General features: G+C 33.5%; 1 protein-coding gene across 9 annotated transcripts in view; it reads right to left on the bottom strand.

Annotated features, from left to right (window-relative positions):
- The window catches only part of PTPRC (protein tyrosine phosphatase receptor type C), a 122,401-nt gene extending 96,334 nt beyond the window's left edge, over nucleotides 1-26,067 (bottom strand). For all 9 annotated transcript variants that reach the window (XM_005540329.5, XM_045394459.3, XM_005540330.5 and 6 more), the window contains exons 1-2: nucleotides 25,970-26,067; nucleotides 25,766-25,881 (exon numbers count right to left, since the gene is read on the bottom strand). In XM_005540329.5, coding sequence (XP_005540386.3) covers nucleotides 25,766-25,838 — 73 coding nt within the window. In that variant the 5' untranslated portion in view covers nucleotides 25,839-25,881; nucleotides 25,970-26,067. The remainder of the gene's footprint in view (nucleotides 1-25,765; nucleotides 25,882-25,969) is intronic.
- Nucleotides 26,068-26,630: the final 563 nt, after the last annotated feature.

The raw sequence follows: 26,630 nt of genomic DNA, 5'->3' as shown, positions 1-26,630 counted from the left end.
TCTTTAACATACTTTTCCTTCCATGAACTAAAGGCATGTAGGGTTAAAAAAAAGGATAGTTCTGGAAACATTAGTAGTGTTTATTATGACTATTAATATAGAAAAAATATTTTGCTTTTGTCTCCATACTCTGTTGTTAGGCAGGTAACATGATGTCATACATTAATAATAAAAATAATAATAGCATAACAATGAAAATAATAATTACTAACATATATTCAGTAATTTTTATTTTCCAATCATTTATTCTTTAGTACCTGTGAGGTATGCACTCAAATTATTTTCACTTAAAGATGAGGAAACTGATGCACAAAGAGGTTTATCACTCTTTCCAGAGAAATGTAATAAGTGGCAGAGTTGGGATTTAAATCCAATAAATCTAGTTATTAAAGTCTGCAATCTTAACCATCACAAAACTACCTTGCAGTCAATATTATATATCAAGGCCACTAAGTCAGCTGTGGATTCAGAGGGTGGCTACAGGTCTCCAATGCCCAGGTCAGGACTTTGTCCATTTGACCAAGCTTCTAACTGAAGTCTTCTTCAACTACCTCCAGAAGCTTGCCAGTACCTCAACGTATTCAGGCTCAAGATTGCTTCCTTCTATTTCCAGTTTAAAGCTTATTTAATTGGATGAAGGAATCTTACAGCTAAAAGTGCTCCTAAGAATTCTATTTTTCAAAAGATAAAAAGTTAAAGACCATTATTATTCCAATTGTTACCACTACCAGCTTGGTTTGGCTCCATTAATGCACGAAAAGAATGAAATTCAGCAAGGAATAGAGGGAAGCAGGTGTACTCAGCAGGGTTCAGGTCTAAGAAATTTAAAATTACACAGAAGAAGTAGTCATAAGTTCAGTCTTGCCTGCAGTGCAATTGTGCTGGGAGATTGTCTTTACTCATCAGTAGGTAGTCATAGACTCGTTGAAATCTATTGCATTTCCTAGCTGAAGAGACATGGGAAGTACAACACAGATGCTCCATCTCCCCTTTGGCCAGTAGCTCTTGCTCTGGCCAGGGGTCAGGCATTATTCAGCTCCTCCCTCCCACATGTGTACAATGGTCATATGGCACAGTTACATCAACTGCAGAGAGGGAATAGTTAGTTCAGAATGAAAGCGTGATAAGAGATCCTTATATTGAAGGAAAAACTATAGTTTTCATGATTCCTATGAAAACATTTAAGTGTGACAGTTATAGAAGCAGACATGTTAAAAGAACAGAAACATAACTGTCAAATAGCTAAGGTTATCTATAGTATCTGTAAAACTATTTTAGGAAAGGAGAAAGGAATACTGGTCAATGTGTGGAAAGTGAAAAAAAAAATAAAAATAAATAAAAATAAAAATAAAAATAAGGCAGGAGTATCCAGAATACGGAGAGAACTACATTTTAGGTTTTTCACAATTCCTAATTACTTTTCCCTTTTTTCACCCTTTCAATCCTCTTCTATTTCTCTTATTTCTATCATATAAGCCACTCTATTAAGACATTCTAGTTTAAAATATATATTGACATTTATGTATATACTAATACGGTCTCATGGTTATACACATACACACACACGCACAAGTGCGCGCACGCGCACGCGCGCGCGCACACACACACACACACAGAGCTCTCAGAAAATTCCCAGCCAAAATGATCCTAGAATCAAATTGTTCAGATCAAACCTTGGCTCTGCCTTTTATTAGCTCTGTAATCTCAAATAAATTGCCTACATTTTCCATGCCTCAGATTCTTTATCTATAAAATAGGAATAAGAAATACATATACATCATAAAATTATTGTAAGAATTAGATGAGTGAATAAATGTATGCATTAAACATAGCACCTAGCACATATGAAGTCCTGAATATTATCAGTTGTCTTCATGATTATTTTTATTGATATTACTATTAATAAAATAGCCAACACATCATGGAAGTGCGTTTTCTAAATCTGGTTAGGTTGACTCTGAGATTGCTGATTTGTGCAATATAAAAACTGGTTGACCAGTTGGACGTGGTGGCTTCTTAATCACCGTCTTTTGGAAGACAAGTCTTTGTTCATTCAAGGTACCAGGTCCCTGTGTCCAGTCCAGTAATATCACACATTATAAATGAAATTGAAAACCAAGAGTATTCAAATGAGGTTAACCGGAGGTAGATAGTGGGGAGGGGAGCAAGATAATGTGTCAAATATGGAAACTTAAAGAAGTTTATTTTGTCCTAAGAAGAAATAGTATAGATGAAAATACAATAAATACATTCAAATACTTGAAGTATTATTATAAGAAAGAGGTATGGTCCTATTCCATACTCCTGTAAGGATAAGAATTTTATCTCATTGGCTTATCAGTTGTTCTCAGTGTTTTCTGGAGGCTCAAGCTAGTCCCCAAGAACCTTTTAAAGGTTCTTCAAGGTCAAAATAATACTAATTAAGTGTTATAAGTATGATTATTTACCTAATAGTACTAAGAAGTTATTTTTATTTTTCTCTCTTTCTCTCATTAGTAGAAAATTAGTGTTTCCAGAAACTATATGGTATATAATATTACAACAGATAGAGAATATAAAAGCATATATGAGAATCCAGCTATCTGTTATTCAGACAGACATTTTAAAGATTTATTAAAATGCAAAAAAGTGACACTATTCTTATTAAATCTTTGTTTTGTAATATCTGGTTGTTTTTCATGCAATATGTGCTATTTATATTAATATATTTGTTTATTACTACTATTAAATAACTAAATATTTTTAAATTCTGTCTAGTTCATTTTACAATAAATATACATAACTCACATAGACAAAAGCTCTTTATATTCCACAATTATAGCTAAAAATTGAGTTTACGTTTAAGAATCACGTAGGCAAAAGCTCTTTATATTCCACAATTATAGCTAAAAATTGAGTTTACGTTTAAGAATGTTTAAAAATGAGTCCAGAGACTAAAAGGCATGAGAACCATTGGCTTCGATAATAATGTCGAAAGATTTTGAAATCACAAATTTCAAAATATTTGAGCAGTTCAGCACTAAATTAGGCTTTTCTTTTTTTTCTTAATACAGTCTTCAGAAAATATTCAGTGAGTGTGTGTGGTAAGAGGGATATATATACGTTACTCCTAGTCACCTCTAAGGCTTCTTTCAACTCAGATTCTGCCGCTCCATTGGGAAAGGAATTGAAAAAGAGAGCTTACTGAAAATACTGTTCTCATAAGCCTGGTGTGAAAGTTAGCAGCTAGGCATGTGGTTAGTTTGGGGGTGAAGCAAAAAGTGAAGAACCCCAGTGCAAGAATATAATGCATTTTGAATCATTGTACTGGTGGTAGATTCTCTAATGAAGATGATAAGGCTCAAGGGCTTGCTGTCAATTACTTAGATTTCATAACGGGACGTCTTCTCAGGAGGACGGAAACTGGAATCCATGTTGGCCTTACAGGTCTTCTCTGAATATTCCAGAAACTAATAGTGAAAATTAATTCAAGATGGATTAGAGACTTAAATGTTAGACCTAATACCATAAAAACCCTAGAGGAAAACCTAGGTAGTACCATTCAGGACATAGGCATGGGCAAAGACTTCATGTCTCAAACACCAAAAGCAACGGCAGCAAAAGCCAAAATTGACAAATGGGATCTCATTAAACTAAAGAGCTTCTGCACAGCAAAAGAAACCACCATCAGAGTGAACAGGCAACCTACAGAATAGGAGAAAATTTTTGCAATCTACTCATCTGACAAAGGGCTAATATCCAGAATCTACAAAGAACTCAAACAAATTTACAAGAAAAAAACAAACAACCCCATCAAAAAGTGGGCAAAGGATATGAGCAGACATTTCTCAAAAGAAGACATTCATACAGCCAACAGACACATGAAAAAATGCTCATCATCACTGGCCATCAGAGAAATGCAAATCAAAACCACAATGAGATACCATCTCACACCAGTTAGAATGGCAATCATTAAAAAGTCAGGAAACAACAGGTGCTGGAGAGAATGTGGAGAAATAGGAACACTTGTACACTGTTGGTGGGATTGTAAACTAGTTCAACCATTATGGAAAACAGTATGGCGATTCCTCAAGGATCTAGAACTAGGTGTACCATATAACCCAGCCATCCCATTACTGGGTATACACCCAAAGGATTATAAATCATGCTGCTATAAAGACACATGCACACGTTTATTGTTTATTGTGGCACTATTCACAATAGCAAAGACTTGGAATCAACCCAAATGTCCATCAGTGACAGACTGGATTAAGAAAATGTGGCACATATACACCATGGAATACTATGCAGCCATAAAAAAGGATGAGTTTGTGTCCTTTGTAGGGACATGGATGCAGCTGGAAACCATCATTCTTAGCAAACTATCACAAGAACAGAAAACCAAACACCGCATGTTCTCACTCATAGGTGGGAACTGAACAATGAGATCACTTGGACTCGGGAAGGGGAACATCACACATCGGGGCCTATCACGGGGAGTGGGGAGGGGGGAGGGATTGCATTGGGAGTTATACCTGATGTAAATGACGAGTTGATGGGTGCTGACGAGTTGATGGGTGCAGCACACCAACATGGCACAAGTATACATATGTAACAAACCTGCACGTTATGCACATGTACCCTAGAACTTAAAGTATAATAATAATAAAAAAAAGATTCTTTCAAAAGGTATGATAGATGCACACATGGTTTGCCCTCTAAACTGTGTCACAGATGACAACCTCATAACCTCTACCTGTTGTCCTGGTTCTACCATTTATTTCAACACAAAATACTCGCAAACACACACCACACACATACACACACACATACACACACATATATTTGTGTGTGTGTATGTAAATTACATATTTTCCTCTTTCATATAACTTTATATTCAAAATTTAAACACAGCTGCACAAAAGATAATTGTGCAAATCACAGGAACACAATTCACAAAGGAAATGTAAATAAGCATATGATAAAACCCTAAACACAGTAAAAAATTAATCACAAAATGATAAATTGAAGAAATATCAGTTTTTATAAAAACACATTTGAAAATGATAAAATTAAACTCTGACAAAAGTATGTGAAAGGAAACTCATACAATGCTAGGAAGGGAATAGAGAAAACAACTTTTCTGAAAGCCATTTGTCAATATCTATGAAGAGACTGAAAATGTTTTCATTTTTTATCACAGGAATTCCAGGCCTAGGACATTATCTTAAAAAAAGATCGAATATATATATCTATATATCTATATCTATATATAGATATATATATAGAGAGAGAGATGGACAAATATATATGTATATATAAATATATATATACATATATATATTGACAATGATTTCTGTATAATGATATGCATTTTAAAGAAAAACTACCAAAATATCCTTCTTTGAAAACGAAAAAATCTAGTTTTACAGAAAAATTAAGAAAAATATTCTTGGCCAGGAACAGTGGCTCATGCCTGTAATCCCAACACTTTGGGAGGCCAAGGTGGGCAGATCACCTGAGGTCCTGAGGTCGGGAGTTCGAGACCAGCCTGACCAACATAGAGAATCCTCGTCTGTACTAAACATACAAAATTAGCAAGGCATGGTGGTGCATGCCTGTAATCCCAGCTACTCGGGAGTCTGAGGCAGGAGAATCGCTTGAACCTGGGAGGCATAGGTTGCAGTGAACTGAGATCATGGCATTGAAATCCAGCCTGGGCAACAAAAAAAAAAAAAAAAAGAAGAAAATATTCTTCAAAGCCATGTTGATCATTAAACACACACAGTTGATTTCCTCAGACAGTCCGAACTATTGTGTCCTCAAAATGAGCACTCCACCCTCTGTCCCTCCGTAGTGGAGCACCTCCACTGCATGGGGCCTACACAAGAAATCCCACCTGGGGCGGGGTCACATGCGTCTTTTCCACCAATTTGTCTTCTGTTCCCTGGCATAGAGCAATACTAACATTTGTGAAATATTTGTAGAAAACACAGCTGCCTTTTCTACAAAAGATGCCAATAATTACTATAAAATAGTATGTGTCTAGTGGCAACAGACAAGAGAACAAGGCAGAAATCAAAACATGAAGAAGCTGGTGTCTCCTTCTTCGAGATCAGGTGTCTCCACTGGCCCATTAATTGTCATAATGGCCTCTGAGTTCTAACCTTAAAAAAAGTATATTCTCTTATCTCTCGAAATTTTAATTTTACTTGAAATAAGTTGGTTCTCAACTTCAAATTCATCATTAAGATATTTGTAAAATATGACATTGAGAAATGCTGTCTGGAAAGAAAATACTTTTCCTTAGTACTGCAGAGGCAGAATGCCACAGAAATGCACATACTTCCTGCGCATGTCTGTAGGGTAGTACCGTATCACTTATTCACTTTAACATTCTCAAACGATTTGATGAAAATACTCTTTCTTCTAAAGATTTTTACTCTAAAAGGAAGGGATAGCTGGATTTTTTTTTTTCTGATTATCATGAGCAACCAGAAAACTGTGCTACACTCTCTAAGGGGACACAAATTGTCATAATTTTCCAGAAAAGAACATAATAAGAGCAGAAGTACAATTCCATCAAATCTTGCCACATATGTGTTATATTTAGTACTCTGGGTAACAAATGCCAAACTTTTAACCACTTTTTAGGGGTGAGAGGAGAGGAAAGGACAGAGCAGGCATAGAAAACTTGTTACATTAGTCTGTAAAAGAGCAAGCAAAAGACTTCACCAAAGTTACCACTTCATGACAAGAAATATTTTTCTTATATAGGAGAGATTGATAAATCATGAGAAACATTCTAGGTTATCCTTATCATTCTGTCTTAAGGAGGTATGTATACATTGCGTTTCTTTCAGGAGCAAATTACAGTCCACATTGCTTTATTTTGTTCCCTCCTTGTATAAGAAAGCAACATAATAATATAATACCCAAGCTCAATGTTTTGTCATTTTTACTATCAGATTATCAGTCATAGTATCCGTCTGTCTAAACAAAACATGCTAAAATATTCCCATGATACCAGATTATCTCATAGAGTTATAGAGCCTCATCAATTCATGTGTGTCATTATTAATTCAACAAATATGTATTTAAAGGCTACTCTGTAACGTTCGGCTCTGCCTATACAAAGGCAAAGGAAAACATCTCTTTCTCTCTGAAAGGTGCTTAAAGCAGAAAGAAACTAAAAAGCAAATAAGGAAGGGTATTCCAATGAGACAGACCAGAAAGACGTCCCTGTGGGCATGTAGGATGGCTGAAATCTGTATGTGCTCCCCACCTCTTCCCTGGAAAGGTGAAAAACCTGTACTGTTGCACAGAGCTTGGGCACAGTTTAGTTTAACACACATTCACCGAGTATTGAATCATAATTATACTATTTTTGTCTATGGAAGAGATGCCACAAATGCATGTTTTATGGGCTATGAAGAAAGTCAATGTCAACAATAAACCTAAAAAAAAAAAGTTTTTGAGTTCATTCTGGAGTAAAGCAGAGACATTCAAAGATGGGCAGCAACTCGAATGGAAAGAGGCCAGCTGTAAAACGTCACAGAAGACCTGCAGTAGAAATACAATCCTGAGGTGAATATTTAGCAAGAATGGGCTTGCGGACTTCTGGTATTTCCATTTGGGTGGAGATTAAAAAAAAAAAAAGAGCAAAAGTTTTCTCATAATATTTTGCAACTTCTGCTTCCGGACCCAGTCAGAGCCCAAAAGCAGCAAGAGAGGTAAAATGAAAACACTGAACATTGTTTTTTTTTGTTTTGTTTTAAATAGTAATTGATTTTTCACTCATAAAACTGAGTATACTTAATTCAGGTATGCTTGAGATTTCAAATGAATATCTATAGTGAATGTATTTTTATTTAAAAGGAGAAAATGGTTTATTCTTGACATCCTTTATCTTAGCTTAGAGAGAAATAAAATCTTCATTGTATGAATCCAATAAAAACAGAAAATAGTGTGGCTTACAAAAGTTAGATTTTTTTAAAGGAATAAAATGGAAAGCACCAGTAATCTGATGATAATATTAAATAACAGAAAAAGTCCTTGCCATTAACACTTTATCAACTAGTAAACAGAAAAATCTACTTTCTTAAAGATTAATTATCTACAATGTGATTAGCATAAATGCACAGCTAAGTTTTCCTGCTCCAGTAAGTGAATATTTTAGATTTCAGAACGAACTTTGCTTTACTAGAAAAAGGTAAATCAAAATATTTAATCTACATAAGAATACATATAGTGTGTGTGTATATATATAGATAGATATACTATACGTATTAAAAAGAACCTCTTGATTCCATCCTATAGTGGAGTTAGAATGTTCTATTAACACAAGTAGATATTTCGTTTTAAACAAAACTGATTTTTTTTCCTACTCTAATTTAATCTCCTTGCCTAATGACCTGTCCTCCAACAGGTCTGCCTACTTAAACAATTTCTAGTCACAGGATGTGGCTGCCACAGTTTTATCTCCATCTGGCAGAACATAACCAAACTGCTTGAGCTCTCAGCTCCCATTTTATAGCAACTAAACTTTCCTTGTTCACCTACTCCCCCACGCCACCTCCATGACGTGCATTTCTCGTAAAACCACAGATCAGTAAACTTCCTCAGGGAACTTGCAGTAATATATGACAAAAAAAAAAAAAAAGGGTAGTAGCCCTGTGATGTGTAGCAGAATTCATCAGACTAGCTCTCTGGTCTGGCACTGATTGCCAGGCAAGCTTCCATTGTACCTTCATAGTTCATGCACAATGAGCTATCCCTGTATTAGACCCTCGTAGGTATTTGGATCCATGGGCAAAAAACTGAGTAGGGGAGGGAATAAAAGGGAAGCAACACCACCTTTTAAGTCAAAAACTGAGGATAATAGATTGCTATTTCTTCTATATGCAAAGGATGAAAATATACCTGTGACTCTTTTCACTATGAAATGCTTAATGTTTGTTCTAGCAATTCTTACTGGAAATCACTGCCTTACACAGTTGCAAATGTCTTAGATTAGTATAATGAACATCTATGATTGGAAACGAGTCCCTGTTAATCTCTGAAATAATGACCAAATTGTTGTAATCTCTGGTAAGTACGATTCGTAAATACATGGGTAACTCTCACAGGACAAAAATTACATCCTACTTATAGTGAATATATTTTTATATCATTTTGTTAAAACTTTTTAAATTTTTCTAATACTTAATACTTAATTGTTACTACAAAATTCTCACCTGTGAATATTTTAAGTTTTTTAAAATTGTATGATATCTCCTTTGCTCATTGTATAGAGTACCCAACAAACTTCATGGTGAGTAATGCTTAGTGGGTGCTTTCTGATGAAGCATCTGGTAGTTTAACCAACTGGTCTAGAATAGCACAATGTTACTGCTGGGAGCCATAAAGAAATTATTTCAATGAAGTTTGTAGTTTGCAGTTAAGTTGGCGAGGGTAGTCAATTTTGCCCTCAGTTGACGTTTGGTAATGGCTGGAGACATTTGTGGTTGTCACAGTCAGAGTAGATTGGGTAAATGTGCTGCTGTGTCTAGTTTGCAGAGGCAGGAGTGTTGCTAAGCATCCAACAATGCCCAGGTCATCTCAATTCTCCAACTAGATTGTCCACAGGGCCAAGATTCAGAAACTAGTCTAAGCTGTAAATCTCACTGAAAAAGAAACCAAGGCTTAAAAAAGTCAAGTGACTTATTGAATACCACATACCAGAATCTCAGTCTAGTGAAGAGGAATTAGTAATAGAGTTAGGATTCAAAACTTGTCCATAAATGCCTAATCCAATATTCATTTCATTGTATCAGGCCAAAGGACAAATACCTCATAATATACTGGAGGAATTCTAGACCAAGTTCCCTCATTTTTGGTGTAACAAAGGACAAGTCACTAAATATCTATGACTTTCAATTTTCTCATTTGTAAAATAGATGGGTTGAAATAGATTATTTCTAAGATCTCTTGCTTCTTTAAAATTACTTGTTGTACAAATAATGCTACTTTACATTATAGTAGTCTCCAAATTTCCAAATTCCTATTCTCTTTGTTTCAATGTTTTCTCTTTTTAAAATGTTTTGTGCAGGAATTCTAACTCAAATAAAAGCAGGAAATATGTCAGCTAATTAAAAAAAAAAAAATCAACCAGCAACTTGAACAATACTTGGCTCTCAGTAAATAGTAAAGAACATCAAAACATAAAAGGTATTCTTATTTGTTATTATTTAGTGGAAGACACATTCTCTGGTCCTTTTATATCTTGTATACAAATTAACTTATTTTGATTGTATCCATGCAATCTAAGACAATAAAAACAGAAGAAAAAATAGCCACATAAACAGAAAAGTGTTGTTACTGATTTAATTGAATTGATTTGACATTTTCAGTCCACTGATATATTTCCTGAGATAAAAGTTGCCCTAAGTGTTCATGAATCTGTAGTTCATTCTTAGTAATTTTAACATGAAAAAACTGATGTGTTTAAATTTTCATTTTAATATTCATCTTTTCTATAAAATATTGTAAAATTCTACTCTCTAAGATACTATTGTTATACATATTTATTACTATTATTACATATTAATGTGAATTTTGAGAAACTTTCCTTTGCATGATTTTCTCAAATTACAAAGTATATAATTCTCTTATAAAGGACAGCAGGTTTAAAATGGAGCAAGGAGCTGTGGAAATGTATTTAAGGGGAGGGAGAGGCCAAATTTGGTTGTTACACACTATATTTTATTGATTAAAGAGTCTGGCAGATTAATTGCTATAACTGTAAAATAGGACAACAGATAAAAAGAGAAAATGTATAGTTGTCTTTTCTTCACTAAAAAAACTAGTACTTGTAATCTGTGTATATAAATTTTTGGTGTACCATATAATCCCTACTCTCCTTTCATTATAAAGTGAGGGAATGAAATCTTAGCTATTGCATTGTTCTTTCAATCCACTAGTTAATTCTTTTTAATCAGAGGAAAATAAGCTATCATTTATTTATTTATTTTACTCAAAAAGAATTTTAATCTGACCCATGTGCCATTGTTATTGTTAACCTCTAGACATTTTAACAGCATTTTGATGGACCTTAAATCAATTAACACTATAAAGGAAAACATCTGTGGCTCTAATACATTTTAGAGTTGCTCTTAATATTTTTTGTAAGGATTTTAAAACACATTTAATTACATAAGGCCACTGAAAATTCCATAATTCACTGTGTGGTAAAATACCAGATATTAAAATCATGTCAATTTTATTAACAAACATGAAGCATGCATATCTGTAAGAGGGAGTTATTAGAAAACCCAGCGGAAGGAAATGTTTTCTTGCCCATCAAATCCAGATGTTCAGTTCATAAAATGGAGGCCTAGAAAAAAGGCAAGTTATGGCACTGAATAACATTAAGAAGTGTTACCTCTGATAAAATTCGTGGACAAAATAGATTTTTAAATAAATAATGCTTTACTTTCGTCTTAAAGTAGTATTTTTCTACTTTACATGTGGAATAGAATAATGGATGAATTAAAATAAAAGGCACACGATTTCCTTTTCCACAAGCACCTTTATGTAAATATTAATATGTTTTAAAATGTAAAGAATACTCTTTAGCAAAAAGATAGATCCATGGGAAATATTTTCTTTCAGACACTGACAAAACTTAAACTGGAGCAAAGATTCCACAGAACCATGGCTCTATGGATGGTATTGATTATTTTTTCTTTTCCTTGGTCTGTTGCTCTTTAGCAAATATAGATGTTTATAGAATAATTACAAAATAGGAGTTCATGTTGACAGTGGTTGAACATTCTATATTTCAGTATTTCAATTTGTAAAATAATTTATGAATCATTTCTTATTTTTTAAATCAAGATTTCAACTTTTATTTTAATTCTTAAAGTGAAAAACCAAATGAGAAACTAATCATAGTTTCTATACTCCTTTATAGTTTTCCAAATTCTTAAACAGTATAACAATTCCTCAAATATTTTACACTTAATGAAGTGATTTTACATACATTTTCTATAACCACCTTATAGACACGTAAACTAAATTAAAATTTAGTTTAAGAGAATGCATTTTATTAAGGCTAACAAAAAAGTCCTTTGATGCTTTGAGCATAACACATTTGTTCTTGAAAATTGACTAATTAAGATAGATGGGAAGATACGTACAGTTAAATTGATAATAGAAAGTACCCTTTACAGTGTTCCTGAAAAATAGAATGTGATAAAACTGGCACAAATTTTACATTCGACAACTAAAGGTATTTTTATTATTCTTATTTTCTTGTCTTTGAAGTACTCCTTATATTGTATCTGACTTGTTCTACTTCCAGAATTTTGAGGTTCCACTTGCCTTTGATCTCTCAGTAGCCATTCCCAATAGTTCTTTCATCCACACCATCGAGCTGCCCTTGACATAACACCACCTTTTATTCTTAGAAAAGGGAAAATATTTTATTTCAAAGGCTTTGGTGATTTTCCCTCATGGGTCACCCTGAAAGTATTTTTCGTCTTCCTCTAGGTGAGAACCTCTTATTCCTTGAGCCTCTAGATGGATTCCCAGGTTCCCTCTGTTCAGAGTTACCATTCAGCAAGGAGGAATCACAGCTATTCACATTTCAATGACGCTGATTCCTCTTTTACCTAGATGGAATGCTATTTCTTTCATTCACACTTTATCCTTGAAATAATGACCAAAAAAAAAAGGGGGGGGAGGTAATATTTGTTTACATAATTGGATTAACATCTGAAAATGGATTACTTAGGTTTGCTAGGCTTTTATTATCTTTTATTAGATAGATATTTTAATATCTCCCTGCTGCTTACACACAACTACATTTTACAGCATTGGGAGTAAATTATGCTTTCTGATTTCACAAATGATAGTGCCTACATGCACGCTTATCTGTTTCTAACACACTAATATAGTGTTTGTATTAAGTGGGAGAGATTTCTTTCAATCTCTTCCCCCTTCTCCTCCTCTCTCTCCCTCCCCTTCAAGTTCTCTCCTAGTCTTTTAAATGAGGATTAAGCAGATGTGCTTAAACGGCAGCTTTATATCTACATGAAAATTAAGCAGCGACAGGAAGAGAAAGCTGCACAGCTTTCTCCTGTACTGAGCTTTTTCAATACATTCTCACTACTCTTGAGATCACAGTAAACTGCCAAAACACCTGATGTGCCCATTTTTCAACTTAAGCAAAATATCATAATACAAAATAAATATCGATAGATAATATTTTGATTACTTACTCTTTTGTTTTAACCATAATTCTGTTTTCCCTATTAAGACTAGTGATCAAGGATTATACATTCGTTGAATAATCTGTAGAACTAGAAACAACGTAGAAACAAATCTAAGACTGAATAGCCTGGTGTGCATTGAAGCATCATATGGAGTGCCAGGCACATGAGAGACATTCAGTGTTACTTCCCTTTCCTGACCCCTTCTTTTGCAACTTTAGTACTGTATTTAAAATTAGAACAAGGAAAATTAAATTGAATTATTCCCTTTTAGGATATGACAACCAGTACATTTTATGATAAATATCAGGAAACACAAATTAACAAATTTGATTATGTTAAAGACAAGTATAAACTAGACTATACAATGACATGAGCTTGTTAAATGAGATAACATTTATAAAATGTTAACAGAAGTGCCTGGCACAGAGTAAGCCCTATTTTTTATTAGCTAACTTTTTCTTATTAGCCAACTACCAGTAAGTACAAAATTAAGTAGCTCTAAAAAACATGTTTTAAAGAAACCTGCCAAGCCTGAGATCAAAATTACACACAGAGATATACATACACCGACAAAAGGATTTATCTCTATTTATGTGTGGTTTAATTTTCATGATATTAGATTCCACCTAATAACTGCCACATTGATGACAATTACTTTTTAAATTTCTCAAATAAATGGAAGGTTTAACTTCAATTTTAAAATAAACCAGTTATTTAACCAATTCACACACACACACACACACACACAATCTCAATCTGTTCAAGTATTGTCTTAAACAATATTTTTAAATATGTATCAAAACAAAACATAAGCCACAAAATGGTTCAACAGAGCATTACCTTTGCATGAAATTTTCAGTTAAATTTCTAATTCATTCGTCTCTCAATATATTCTGTAGCTTTTATTAAAACAAATTATGTTAAGTTGTACCTCTTTCTTTTTCTAATTGTTAAGCTAGCAAGGGATATATAGGTAAAGACATTTAATTCTTCCAAATATTATTATAAATTCCTTAATAATTACTTTTGTAACAATATTAAAGTTAATAGAGATATTTACCAATAGCGTGTTCACAATAAACCTTTCAAGAGGAGACATAAATTCAGATTTTTATGTGGAATTTACTGAATTCTCACTACAATGCCAACCCTTTTCAACATTCAAAGCAAAGTATAATTCCACTTTTTTTCACTGGCTACCTCTTCTCACTATCTTTTTCTAGCTCCTCCTTGTGTCTCTTCCAAATACGAAGTTTCCCAAAGCTCAGAAACCAGTCATCTGCTCATCTCTAGATGTTTATTTACACTGTCACATGCAGTCCTTTAGCTTTAAGTTCCATCTGAATGCAATGACTCCTATATTTATGTCTCCAGTTGAGACCTACTGAATGGGCCTCAGCCTCTTATCTCCAATGGATTTCTTGACATCTCTACCATCTAATGAAAATCAGACATCAATAACAGCCCAAACATAACATTGGATTGCCAACCCCCTAATTTGGCTCTTTCCCTCCCCAGTGCTTATGGGGGGGAAAAAAAGCCATTCTCTAAAATGTCTTTGTCTTTTCCATGCAGCCAATTCTCTTAATTTTATGTCAATCTTTCCTTTCTTTTTACCTGTGTTGCCAACACTTGGTCCAGATCACATCCCCTTTCTCTGTCCTCCCATTCAGTCTCCTTATAACTGGTTCCAGGCTTTGCCTTACTTCCAATCTATTCTCTTCATAGCAGTCAAAGTGATCTCTTCAACACAGAAAGAATATTAGGATATTCTGTACTTAAGAATTTAAAATGACCCCTTCCCTTTATACTTCAGGTAAAATTAAAGTTCTTTCCATTTCCATCAAGGTCCTATGGGATCTGCCTTCGGCTTATCTTTCTAGCTTCACCACAACCTGCTCAGTTCTTACTCACCATACTACAAGTGCTTGACCTTTCTGTGCCTTGAACCCACCAATTTGTTTGGTTTTGCCATAGAACCTTTACTCCTGCCAGTCTCCCTCACATGGATCCCCATATTCTTGCCAGTCAACAAGTAGCTCAATGACTCTTCTTCATAAAGCTCTTCCCCAATCACTCTGTCTGAAGGTGCATTCACCCCTAAATCCGGCTCAGGCCTGTCTCTACCATATTACACTACTTAATTTTCTTCACAGCTTTTATATATAACTGAAGTTATCTCAATTTGTTGTTTGTTTTCTTGCTATCTCTCACTACTAGAAAGTCAGTTTCATAAAAGTAGGTACACTTTCTGCTTTATTTACCACTATGTCAGCACTTAAAACAGTTTTTATCTCAGCAGGGGCTCTATAAACAATTGATGAATCAATGAGTGAATCATCTCATTTAATATCTCTTGTTATTATTTCCATTTTACAGACAAGGAAACTGAGGCTTTGGAAGGTAATTTTCCCCCAATTTTTCATCATTGTAAGTCTCCAATGATGAAATTGGAATGGAATCCAGGCAAGATTTCAAAGACTGACTTCTTTAAAGTACTTTAAAAGTAGCGATTATCTGAATCTGACATTTACATTAACATTTCTTCAAGTTACTTGTATCAGCTCCCTGACCTTTTCCTTTTTCTTTGGTTTATCTGTTTCCTTCATATCACCACTTCCTTTCAGTCAAAACTCTCAACTGATGTCTTATGCTTCATTTATGTTTCCTTAGCCATTGCATACCTTTATCATACCTAAAGCATGAATAAGTAAATTCAGAAAATAAGAACATGGGTCGTTGGAAAGTAGAAATACATGGAGTTTAGTAAGCACAAGTTAAAATCTTATTTTATAAACCAGACTATCTGGAAATCTAAGTCTAAGAAGTCAAAATAGAATATGAGGCCTAAATTATCTGATTGGAATCCACATTTATCACATGAACCAAACAATGTTTTGTTTTGTTTTAGTCTCCCTAAAGTTTAGTCAACTTGTCTCTGGAATACAAAAGTGTAGGATGGGTTTACCTGGTTCATTTAATATGCTTTTTGGATGACTATAAGAAAATTATCTAGTGTCTACACTTCCTGGAATAAGATGAGAACCTTATGTGTTTTCCATGATCAAAGTATTTAACAAAGGTCAAGTTACTTCCCTTGCACTTCAAAAAAAAAAAAAAAAAATCTAGATACTTTGGTGAATTATTTAATGTTTTTCACTTTATGTAATATCAAAAATGAGTTAGGTGGGGGAAAATCCATTCTTTCCATCATATCACTCACCTCAAGACAGACTCAGTCCTGTCCTTTGTTAGCCTCCTTTTCAGGATGATTGTAACACATCACATCAGCATTCAGGGTGAAGACAAATTAATCAAAGATGTCTTTTTGCTTTTTATAAAAGTCATGCAATCGTATGTGAATTTGATCTTGCTAAAGACACAGAAGCAGCTCAGTACACAATGGTTCATGTAAGTAGCTAAATCAGGTGAATGAACTTACACGCATATGTCACACGAACAACCTCTGAGAAACTACCAGCTCCCATTCAGTCCTGCTGTGATTTACCCATCATCACGCAGTCATGTCTTAAATTCCTGATTATTAAACTGACCACTAAGAAGATTGATTGAGCGGAAAATCTAGAATCAGGTCTATCTAGAATCAGATAGACCCCGATTAAGACCCCAGCCTTCACCCCACTCCCTACAACTCTCATTTGCTATTAGCTGGTGACCTTGGAAAATTAGAAAGACTACAAAAAAAAAAAAGTAAAAATTTGTTTGTGTGCCATGTATTTCTGTACGTTTTCCCTTTTCTCTCCACATAAACATTTTATTTTCAGAATAAATTACAAAACAAACAAACCAAAATAGGACTATTGTCTAGTACCTCTTCAAATCTACCAACTTTATTTATTGAATATCTAATAATAATCTATGCATCTCAGTGGCAGCACCAGAACTTCTATAATTTAAAAGTCTGCAAAGAAAATCTAGTTGTAACAGGGACCTGGAGGTAGTCTTGTAAGAATATAAGTTTTACTTAATATATTATATATAATCTTAAAATAGTGATTTTTAAATTTATAACTTATAAAACATTTATAACACCAATAATTATCTGTAGCAAAGTATATTATTACTTTGAGGAGAAAGTTTTGGGGTGTTGATGAAGATTTTGGGAGATTTAAAACACCATCTCCAAGAAGCCACTGATACTAAAAGAATACAGCTTTCATGGGATATGGTATTCTGAGCCCACAGTACATGGAAAACACTCACAAAATAGTTGTTTATCAAATGAACCAATAAGTTAATAAATTACTGAATAGATCTAGTTGTCCTAGTCAAATGAAATACTCAGAAAGTTTTTAGATCTTGAGAACTGGAAACCTGAAATTCTTATTTGCCTATTTATTCATTTCTACATTTTTCAAATTGTCTAAAATAATCAAGTTTACTTGGGAAAAAAATCGAACATGAAATTTCATACACAGCATGTGATCAAAAGATAGAGAAAGAAAAACAATTTGTTAGCAAGGGCTCTAAGCAATTTTCTTTTTCCTTCTATTTCTTGGCATTTGCCAAATTTTCTATTATGTAGAAAATTTTACCATAAATAATTCCCATAAATAACAATAAAAGGACAGAATCAAAATTGTTTTTAAGAATCATTAAGTGCCTTCTACATACAGAGTTTAGTTAAGCTGACAGACCATTCATTCATTTTTTCAGCAAACAAGTACTGAGGACCTGCAGGCACTGGCAAATAAGCACAGACCCAGTTATAGCCTACATGAGCTCACCAGTTGCTGCAAGAGAGCCCAGTAAAGAGAACTCCAAGAGAATTATTCAAAGAATCATCACAGCAGAAGAACACCTATGCAGGTGTGAAAGGGGCTGAAGAGCAAGGGTTATACAAGTGGGGTGTGGGCTGTCCAGAGGAGGTGCTCTTTGAAGAAAATTTTGAATAGAATTTATAATTTGCCATATTGAAAAAAGGATGTGGAGAGAAGGAAAAACAGCATGGCCAACAGCTGGAAGACCACACAAGGTCACATTTTTAGAAAAATGCAAGTTACAAAAAGAGTCACAAAGTGGTTACAGATAAAGCTAGATAAATCTGAAGAGATTCAATTAGATATGTGTGTGCAATGCTAATTGCTTTTATTTTTCCTAAATGCACAAAGTCCAATGTAGGATGATTTGACACTTTCCCCACACACCATTTTACATTGAGAAGATGTTGAATTTATCACATTGATTCTTCTTTTTACTTTTTGCTCCAATAATGAATAAGAAGTTGGTATTAAGTGTGAAAGCTAATAAGAGGAATATTATACAAACGAATGATAATTAAAACATAATAATTCTAGACTACTGAGCAGTCTTAAAAGTGTTTCTAAAGTTTCCATTGGCTAGCTAAGAAATAATCCAAAGTGTCTTAAAATTTCAAAATGAATCTAGCTCAAAGAGCTGTCAATCTCCACATTAATGTCACTCATAGAAATTTCAACACAACAAAAAATTGAGAACGGTTAATACTGCCCAATCTGTTTGACAAAAATGAAAAATTACATAAATCATATTTTTGTAGCATTGAGACACAAAACCAATTAAAAAACTAAACTAGCAGTAGCCAAACTACACACATAAAATATTTATGGCCAAAGAGAAGAATTTAAACGGTTTTGGAAAATTTAGATCTGTATTGTTTGAAAAGAATTGCATTTAGAAAAGTAATAACCACAAAGGAAAATTCCCAAAAGCATAAGCTATATTCAGTAGAATTTGACATGGGTAAAATGGAGTCATGAATCTAATAGTTATGTAAAAATTAAACGAAAGTGATGCTGCTAAATATTAGTTCAGTAAAATGAAAATTAAAATGGAAAAACTGTCAAGGATTTAACTAGGGAATATATATATATAATAATCAGGGAATTAAATTGGTCTAATGGAGTTTTTTTCCTCCAAAATTTATCTTCGAGGAAAACTCATAAATGTTGGTATATTCTAATAAAATATTTATTTTCATAAAAGTTGAGCCAAAACATACTTGGTATCAAATCATGGGTTCAGTATATTTTCTACCCATAGGAGACACTGAAAGAGGGATGGACAAAGGTGAGTTCTGCCTTTTACAGAGATTATCCTGGTAATGGTGGGTATGGACACAGTAAGGACTGAAGGCACTTGAGACTTCGGGCTATTTTTACAATAAGAAATCCCTGGCAAAGTAGAAGGCTGTGGATTTACAAACTATTTAGACTGTAGAATCTGGAGAAGCCTGAAAAATCTCTGAAATAACGCAAAGTTAAAAGAATTCAAAGGCTTATAACGGTTTATTCCTCTACCACTTAACCTTAAACTATCCCTTTATCTCCTCACAGTGTCTCAAAGGAAGAGATATCATTTAGAATCATGTTTATGCTAAAGGGCTATGTGCTCTGATTTCATGGGCTCACATGAAAAAATTTACAACTTCTCCAAGTATCTCATAGTTTCAAAGCATTTTCACAAATGTTATCGCTTTTAATGCTTATAACACTTTATAGATGAGGAAACTGGGTCTCAAGGATGAAAATTGATTTAGCTCAAAATCATGCGATTCATAGAGTTAGATTTTCAAAATATTTCTCACTACAAATGCCATGATGTTTCCCAGCTTGGAGTGGTTTCTGTCTCCCTTTCTATTATGCTTAATATTTTTTAATCAATAAATGATTACATTTTTCATCAAGTAGATGTGTTAAAATATAGTGGACACACTGTATTGCCATGATATTGTCGTTTTGATATTGTCTCTTAGCATCATTGTTATTTATATAGGTTTCTGTAAACTATTGTCTTAAATGCAGGACAAATTTTATTTTAATTTAAAATGCAGAGAATGTCTTCTTGTCTATCAGTGATTTCTATTAAGTTCGCTATACCAGTTGTTCATATCCTAATACATGTGAGTGTGTTACCTGAGTTACCCTCAGCTTTTGCCTTCTACTCCTACATTAGCAAATCTCTATTTTGGAGGGTAGATGGTTTTCTTCCAGGTACTCACATTTGATTACTTTCTTAAATATATGAATGATGGTCATTTATACTTCAGTATCATTGCATTGTAATTACAGTTTTGTAATAAATACCCTGTATAGTAGAAACTGAAGTTTCAGTTAGGTGGCTTTTTCCTTTCAGACACTTGACTCATTTTTAGAGGAAATAAATGTTGAATCTTTATATGCTGTAGAGTTAAGCATCATATAATATATTTGTTTAAGTTTCGTCTCTACTAAAGACTCTAATAAAAACCGATAATTTTGCTGATTGTCTTTTAAGAAATGAATCAATTGAAGTTACTATGAACGGATACAGAAGATGGTTGTTGACTTCACTAATATTGACTTTATGTATATTTATTCTTGTCCTGGATGAAAGGGTAGGAAAGCTTTTGTTTCTCTATTTGTTCTTGTTTTTGTTTGTGATTCCTGAACATACAATTCTCTGCTTATAGCAGTCATTCCTAGACTGTTTTAACAGAGTGATATTGAAATAGCACACTGACATACAAACAGGAATGAAGATTAAATATTTTAGGCAATAATTAGATGTTTTCTAATCTAAATATTGGTTAAAGCCATGTACACAAAATCCAGTGATTACTATAATTTTTATTCCTGTGTATTTGGATATTACATAGAAATAGACATCACATCATATTGATAAAGTCTTGCCATATTTTTTTTCTGTGCATCATACCCTAAAAAGTGCTGTCTTTATGTATGCAAAAGTCATAGCACTAACCCTTTGGTATTAGGCCACTGCTATGGGGTTGGGTGTCTAGTACTTACAAAGATATTTAGACTAGATTGAAATTAATTTTAAACTGAAGATATGTTACATTTCCACTCTAATTGTTTCCCATGTAAATAACTACATAAACCTATATGATGTCTAGAAAAAAAAAATCAAAGTTCAGCGTTAATGAAAAATTTCTCTCTCTGCACCAAGCTGACATATACACACATGGTCTGAAGATGAAATCTTGTCTTTGTGAACACTGTATATTTGCCAAGAGAATGAACCAACCTCAGTACAAATCTGTGCCCCTTACCTACTCAGATTGACATTCATCACTACACTATCTGAAAAGAAATTATTCCCAGCTCTCTACAAACTTTTGGTGTGCAAATAATGCAACACGTAGAGTGCACCATATTCCATCTGCCTTTGCAAGCAATCCCAGAGCACTAGCATCAGTGCTCTAACCAGCAGTTGCCAGGACTGGACTTGATCTGTTTGTGTTATCACTCTGCTAGATTTGTATTTCCCTCCCATTCACAACTTTTCTTCCTATGGGTATGTGTATCTGAAGAATAAAATTGGCCCTCCAAATTACATTACCTAGAATGTCCAAAGAGCAGACCAAAGAAAATTTAGGAACAACATTCTCAAACTATGAACTTTTAGGAAGTCAGGAGGATCTTTCCAGACAAGAGGTGAGATAACAAGAGTAAAGAAGGGAACAAAGAAAAAACAAAACAAAACAAAACAAAACAAAAACAAAAAGGCAAGCCTGTAAACATCTAGATCTAAAATCAATTTATTTAATCTGGACAAAATAGTCCTGCTACCTTCATCCTCCCACTTTGCCTCTGGTTAATTTTTTTTATCTCATATTCTCCCTCTTTTTGACTTCCCTCTTTCCTTTATCACTATAATCTGCAGTTTTATTGTTTTAAAATCCATGATTTATTCAGTGCCTGGCGATAAATCAGATATGGGAACTACGTGTTTATGCCTTTTGTGTCTCCTATACCTGATTTCATGTAGGTTATAATGTCAGTAAATCCACTAATTCACATGTTATCATCATCATCAATCACCATTACAACAACAAATTGAAATGACTTGGAAAATGCCAAGAAAAGGTGATAAAAAGTGTGCAATTCAGTGGAGATATTTTGTGGCAAAAGTGACATAAGAGAACGTAATAGAAGAGGTAAGATTTGCCCAGAGTCTTAAACACCTTGAGAAAGTATAGAGGGGGGTGTTAAAACTACCTCCTGTTTATTTCCTTTTAATCAATCATAGAAGAAAAAGAAAGAAAGAAGGAAAAAAAAATCCCTTCCCAGCTCCAGGCCTAGCCCCCAGATCATTAGTGGAATCAGTTTCTCTGGCAAAAAAGATTAGAATTTATACCAAAGGCAATGAGAAGAAATCAGTATCCCTTTGCTTTTCATTTTATTTTTTAATCTGCAGATTACGTTTAAAAGAAAAGGATGAGACTTCAGACTGATTAAAAAAATATTACAATTTTGCAGGTGAGAAATAATAAAGCCATGAATTAAGATGATGGCAATGCAGATGTCAAAGCAAGAAGTTATTAGAGATTATTACAAAGCAAAATTTCAGGACTTGGGGAGCATGTCAATGTCTGGATTTAGGAAAGGAAGTAAGTTCCATGTTTCTGAGGGATGAATCTAGAGATGGAGAATCAGAGTGATCAACACGTAATAGGCAATGATATGTAACCAAGTGGAGAAAAAAGAACAACACAGGCCAAAGTCTGAAGTTCATGGAAACGCCAAATAGACAAACATGGATGATAGATAGATAGATAGATAGATAGATAGATAGATAGATAGATAGACAGACTAGTATATATAACCCACAAATATATAACTAGTTTATGTGTGTGCATATATATAAAGAAATATATGTTCATGTATATGAACTAAGTTCAAGCTAACTACTCTGCCCCTATACTTAGTTACACAGAACAAAAGAGAAAAAGGTAATATAGGCCCTAACCCTTGTAGCCTTTCCTGTAACAAAGTACATTTCAAATTCTAGCAATGGTAAGGGTCACAGGCAGGCTTTTAGGAGAGAATTTTTTTTCAAATCAATAAGTAATTCTACTCACATTCCCAAATCTCTAAATTATACAGTATTTAGAACTTAAAAGGACTGCTTACCAAATTCAATTAAATAATTTTCATTGAATGTCTGTGATGTACAAGGCACAGCCCATGTTTATAACATGAGATATATATTTTTAATACAGATGGAAAAATGAAGAATTATGTCCAGGAAATGAGTCTTAACTGTTATGACTCATAACAAAACTCATCATGTACCTCACATAGCATAACCTATATACTCTCAACTGCCATGCTATGGTGTGCTAGATCTGCCTGGCATTACAACTTTATTAGAACCAGAGAACATTCACCCTCGCCTGCATTCTTAAAACCATCATTGTCCCCTAAAATTATTTAGAAATTTTAAATAAAGTTTGGTTTCCAGTTGCCATCACAAAGAGGCACAGAGCAAGAGGATTAGGAAGTCTTCAGTAAAACTGAACCCTGCCTGGATGTTGCACTGCCAAAGACTCACTTTGGCCTTGTCCATGTGTGCATTTTAGAGATTAAATAAAATATTTGAATTGTGCATAGAGTTACCATTGATGGCTTTCTACGTTTGGCTCTATTTCTTTATGCTTTAGAGCATACAGTATAAAATTTGTTCCCCAAAAGTTTATTACTTCCTGTAGGCACTAAACTAATTTTGACACGTAAAAATGAAACATAGAATCCAACTCATTTGTTGCTAAAAAAGAAAAATATATAATTTAAAGCATTGAGAATTTTCCAAATTATACATCAAATCACAAAATGTTTCTTGCAACTTGAAAGGATTATAAACAATATTTGCAGATACAAATGATTATATCTGTAAATGTTTTTCCACAAAAAAGCATATATCTCAGGGAGTCTACAAATGTCTTTTAGAAAAATGTTTGCTCTCAATATTTATGTGAGCAACTGAAGATAAACTTGATTTTTCAAAATAAATCTATGTGTATCCATTTATTTGCTATGGTATACATTATTGAGCAAAGCTGATGTAAAGGTTTCTAGATCCCATTATATTCTTATTTCAATTACAAATTCAAAGATGTGTCTTATGGTTTAAAAAGTCCTGTAATAGTATGAGTTGAATTTTTATGCACAAAGGAAATATTTCACACTCTGATTGAAGCATATAATAGGATATTTGATCTATTTGGGAGGTTCGGAAGTTTGCCTGGAATAAAAAGCAATGGAGCTAGACCTGAAGAAAATAATAGAAGCTAAATGAGTATAGAGAGAAGAAACGTATTCTGGCTTGCAAAACGTCTCAGTATTTCTTTATGGTCATTTAAAAATGCTTTTCAACATTTCCTCAGTGGGAATTTTAAATGAAAATCTGTTCTGATTTGTAATAATATACATGATCACTTCACTGAAATTATTATTCTTTATAATTTACTTTTTATTATGATAAGCTTTAAAGGGATGGTAACTTGATAAACATTTTCTGTACTAAGACAAATGCTGCATCTATATAGATTTTTTTAAAATACATCTTTGTGATAAAAAACAAAACAGCCACAACAACAAAAAATTATCTTATGTTGTTTTTCTTTCCTCTCTCCTAGGTTACTCCAAATAGAAATTGACAGTGTAACATGCTCAAGAGATAGCTACTTCCCTGACTTTCAGAGGAAAGGAGAACGGTAAGAGTCAAAAAAAGACTTCAAAGTGAATTGTAATAAGCAAGTTGTTTTAAAATACTTTTTATATTTTTTGCAATTTCTACAAAAGTTTTATTTTCAATGTCCTTTCAGATACTACATCATAAAGAGAAATATTAAATATTCATTATTAGTTACATTATATAATCTATTGAAATGCACTCATGATTCATATTGACACCGCTCAAGAACTATCCATTGAATAGAGGATAAACGTGCAAAGATTTCAAACTTTAATAGGCATTGGAAGTCCAACTAGTTACATTTTCCTACGGAATACAGCATTTGCATGATTTTAAGAGTTTAAATATTTCTATCTCATCAAGGCTGTAATATTTACCCACCACCCAGGAAGGGCGGTGGCTCCACAAGAATTTCTAAAGCAAAAATGTATTAAAACTACTAACAAGAAACTAAAAACTTGATTTAAAATACATTCAGTGATAAAAATTGCAGAAAGTTAATATTTTACTAAATATCTCAATATAGTTTTGAACTATTATATACCCAAGTATTCAATAAAATATGTCAATTAAACTCAAAATTTGAGGAAGCAAACTTCAGGTCTGGAAAGAGGGAGTGGCTTACATACAACCAAAGCTGTCTTATGACTTTTTAAAAGACCAAATTTGTTAAAAGAATAAAAACTCACTTATTTTATCATTTAAAAAGTTCTCAGGCTTTTATAAATGTATGTTATTGTCACTTCGGAGGTTAAGTAATAATGTTGCTTTTGTAATATCTTTGAACAGTTGTAAATGAAGATAGAGATAGACAATGCTTTTCTTTTAAAATTGTATTTTTTTTGTCCCTGAACATTTATGTCTTTTTAAACAGAAACAATGTATTCTGTCACACAACAAGCCTGTGTCTCCCTGAGACAACAATCTTGACGGTTTATAGCAGGCTTCTCACTTCCAGTTACCAACACATTTAAAGTATTTTTATGTCTATTTCAAACATTCCTCCAAAAAAGAAAATATAATTTAAAAAATATTAATATCCTTGTACTTACCTGTCACAAATACTTCTGTGTCCAGAAAGGCAAAGACAAATGCCAAAAGTTTAAGCCACAAACACATGGTCATATCTGGAAGTCAGCCGTATCCCTAAGAAACAGCATGCGTCCTTCTGAAAGGCAAAATAATTGTTATCTCTGTAGAAGTTTTTCTCTGTGAAAACGAATCAAAAATGTAAAAGTAAATAAATAAATGCATACTCTCCACTGTTGTCTTATCAGACGAGGAACAATTTCCTCCTCTGTTACCCTAAGAACAAACCACTTGCTCGCTGCATGAGCTGCTAGGTGATGATGTCAGATTCGGTTTTACTAACTTCTCCAAAAATACTGTAAGGGTCCTCTTTGCAGGAAGTCAAAAAAGTTGTTCTAAGTTAGTAGAATGGCATTGCACTTCCTTAATTCAAGTAATTACACCAAGTTAGAAAGCTTTTTAAAAGATTTTCCCATCAAGGAAGATGTTTTTAAACTATCCAAATACTGCTCCTTTACAGTATCCATTACGATTTTTTTTTTAATTAAATCCCTACAAAATAATCAATAATTTTCTTACTTAAGAGATGAGAAACAGATTCAGCATGAGTGTAACAAAATGGGGGTTGGCAAGATGATACAGTACCTGACTTAGTAGAAAGTATCAATATTTGACTTAATAAGATGGCCAAATGAATGAAAAAACTACCAGTCTGGTTATTTTTGGCACCAGTATCATTTACCATTAGAGCATTCAAAACTCAGCAATATGACAGTTTTAGCAGTAAAACCCATTTCTTATGCAAAAGCACTTTCAGACAGCTTAACAGTTTTGCCCCAAATCTTCCACAGATATCCTTGTGAAGCTAGGAGTGGAATCAGAATGCCA

This window comes from Macaca fascicularis, chromosome 1 (genome assembly GCF_037993035.2).
Source record: "Macaca fascicularis isolate 582-1 chromosome 1, T2T-MFA8v1.1".
Classification (NCBI taxonomy): domain Eukaryota; kingdom Metazoa; phylum Chordata; class Mammalia; order Primates; family Cercopithecidae; genus Macaca; species Macaca fascicularis.
Note: the sequence above shows the minus strand (reverse complement) of the source record. Positions and strands in the feature narration are given on the sequence as shown.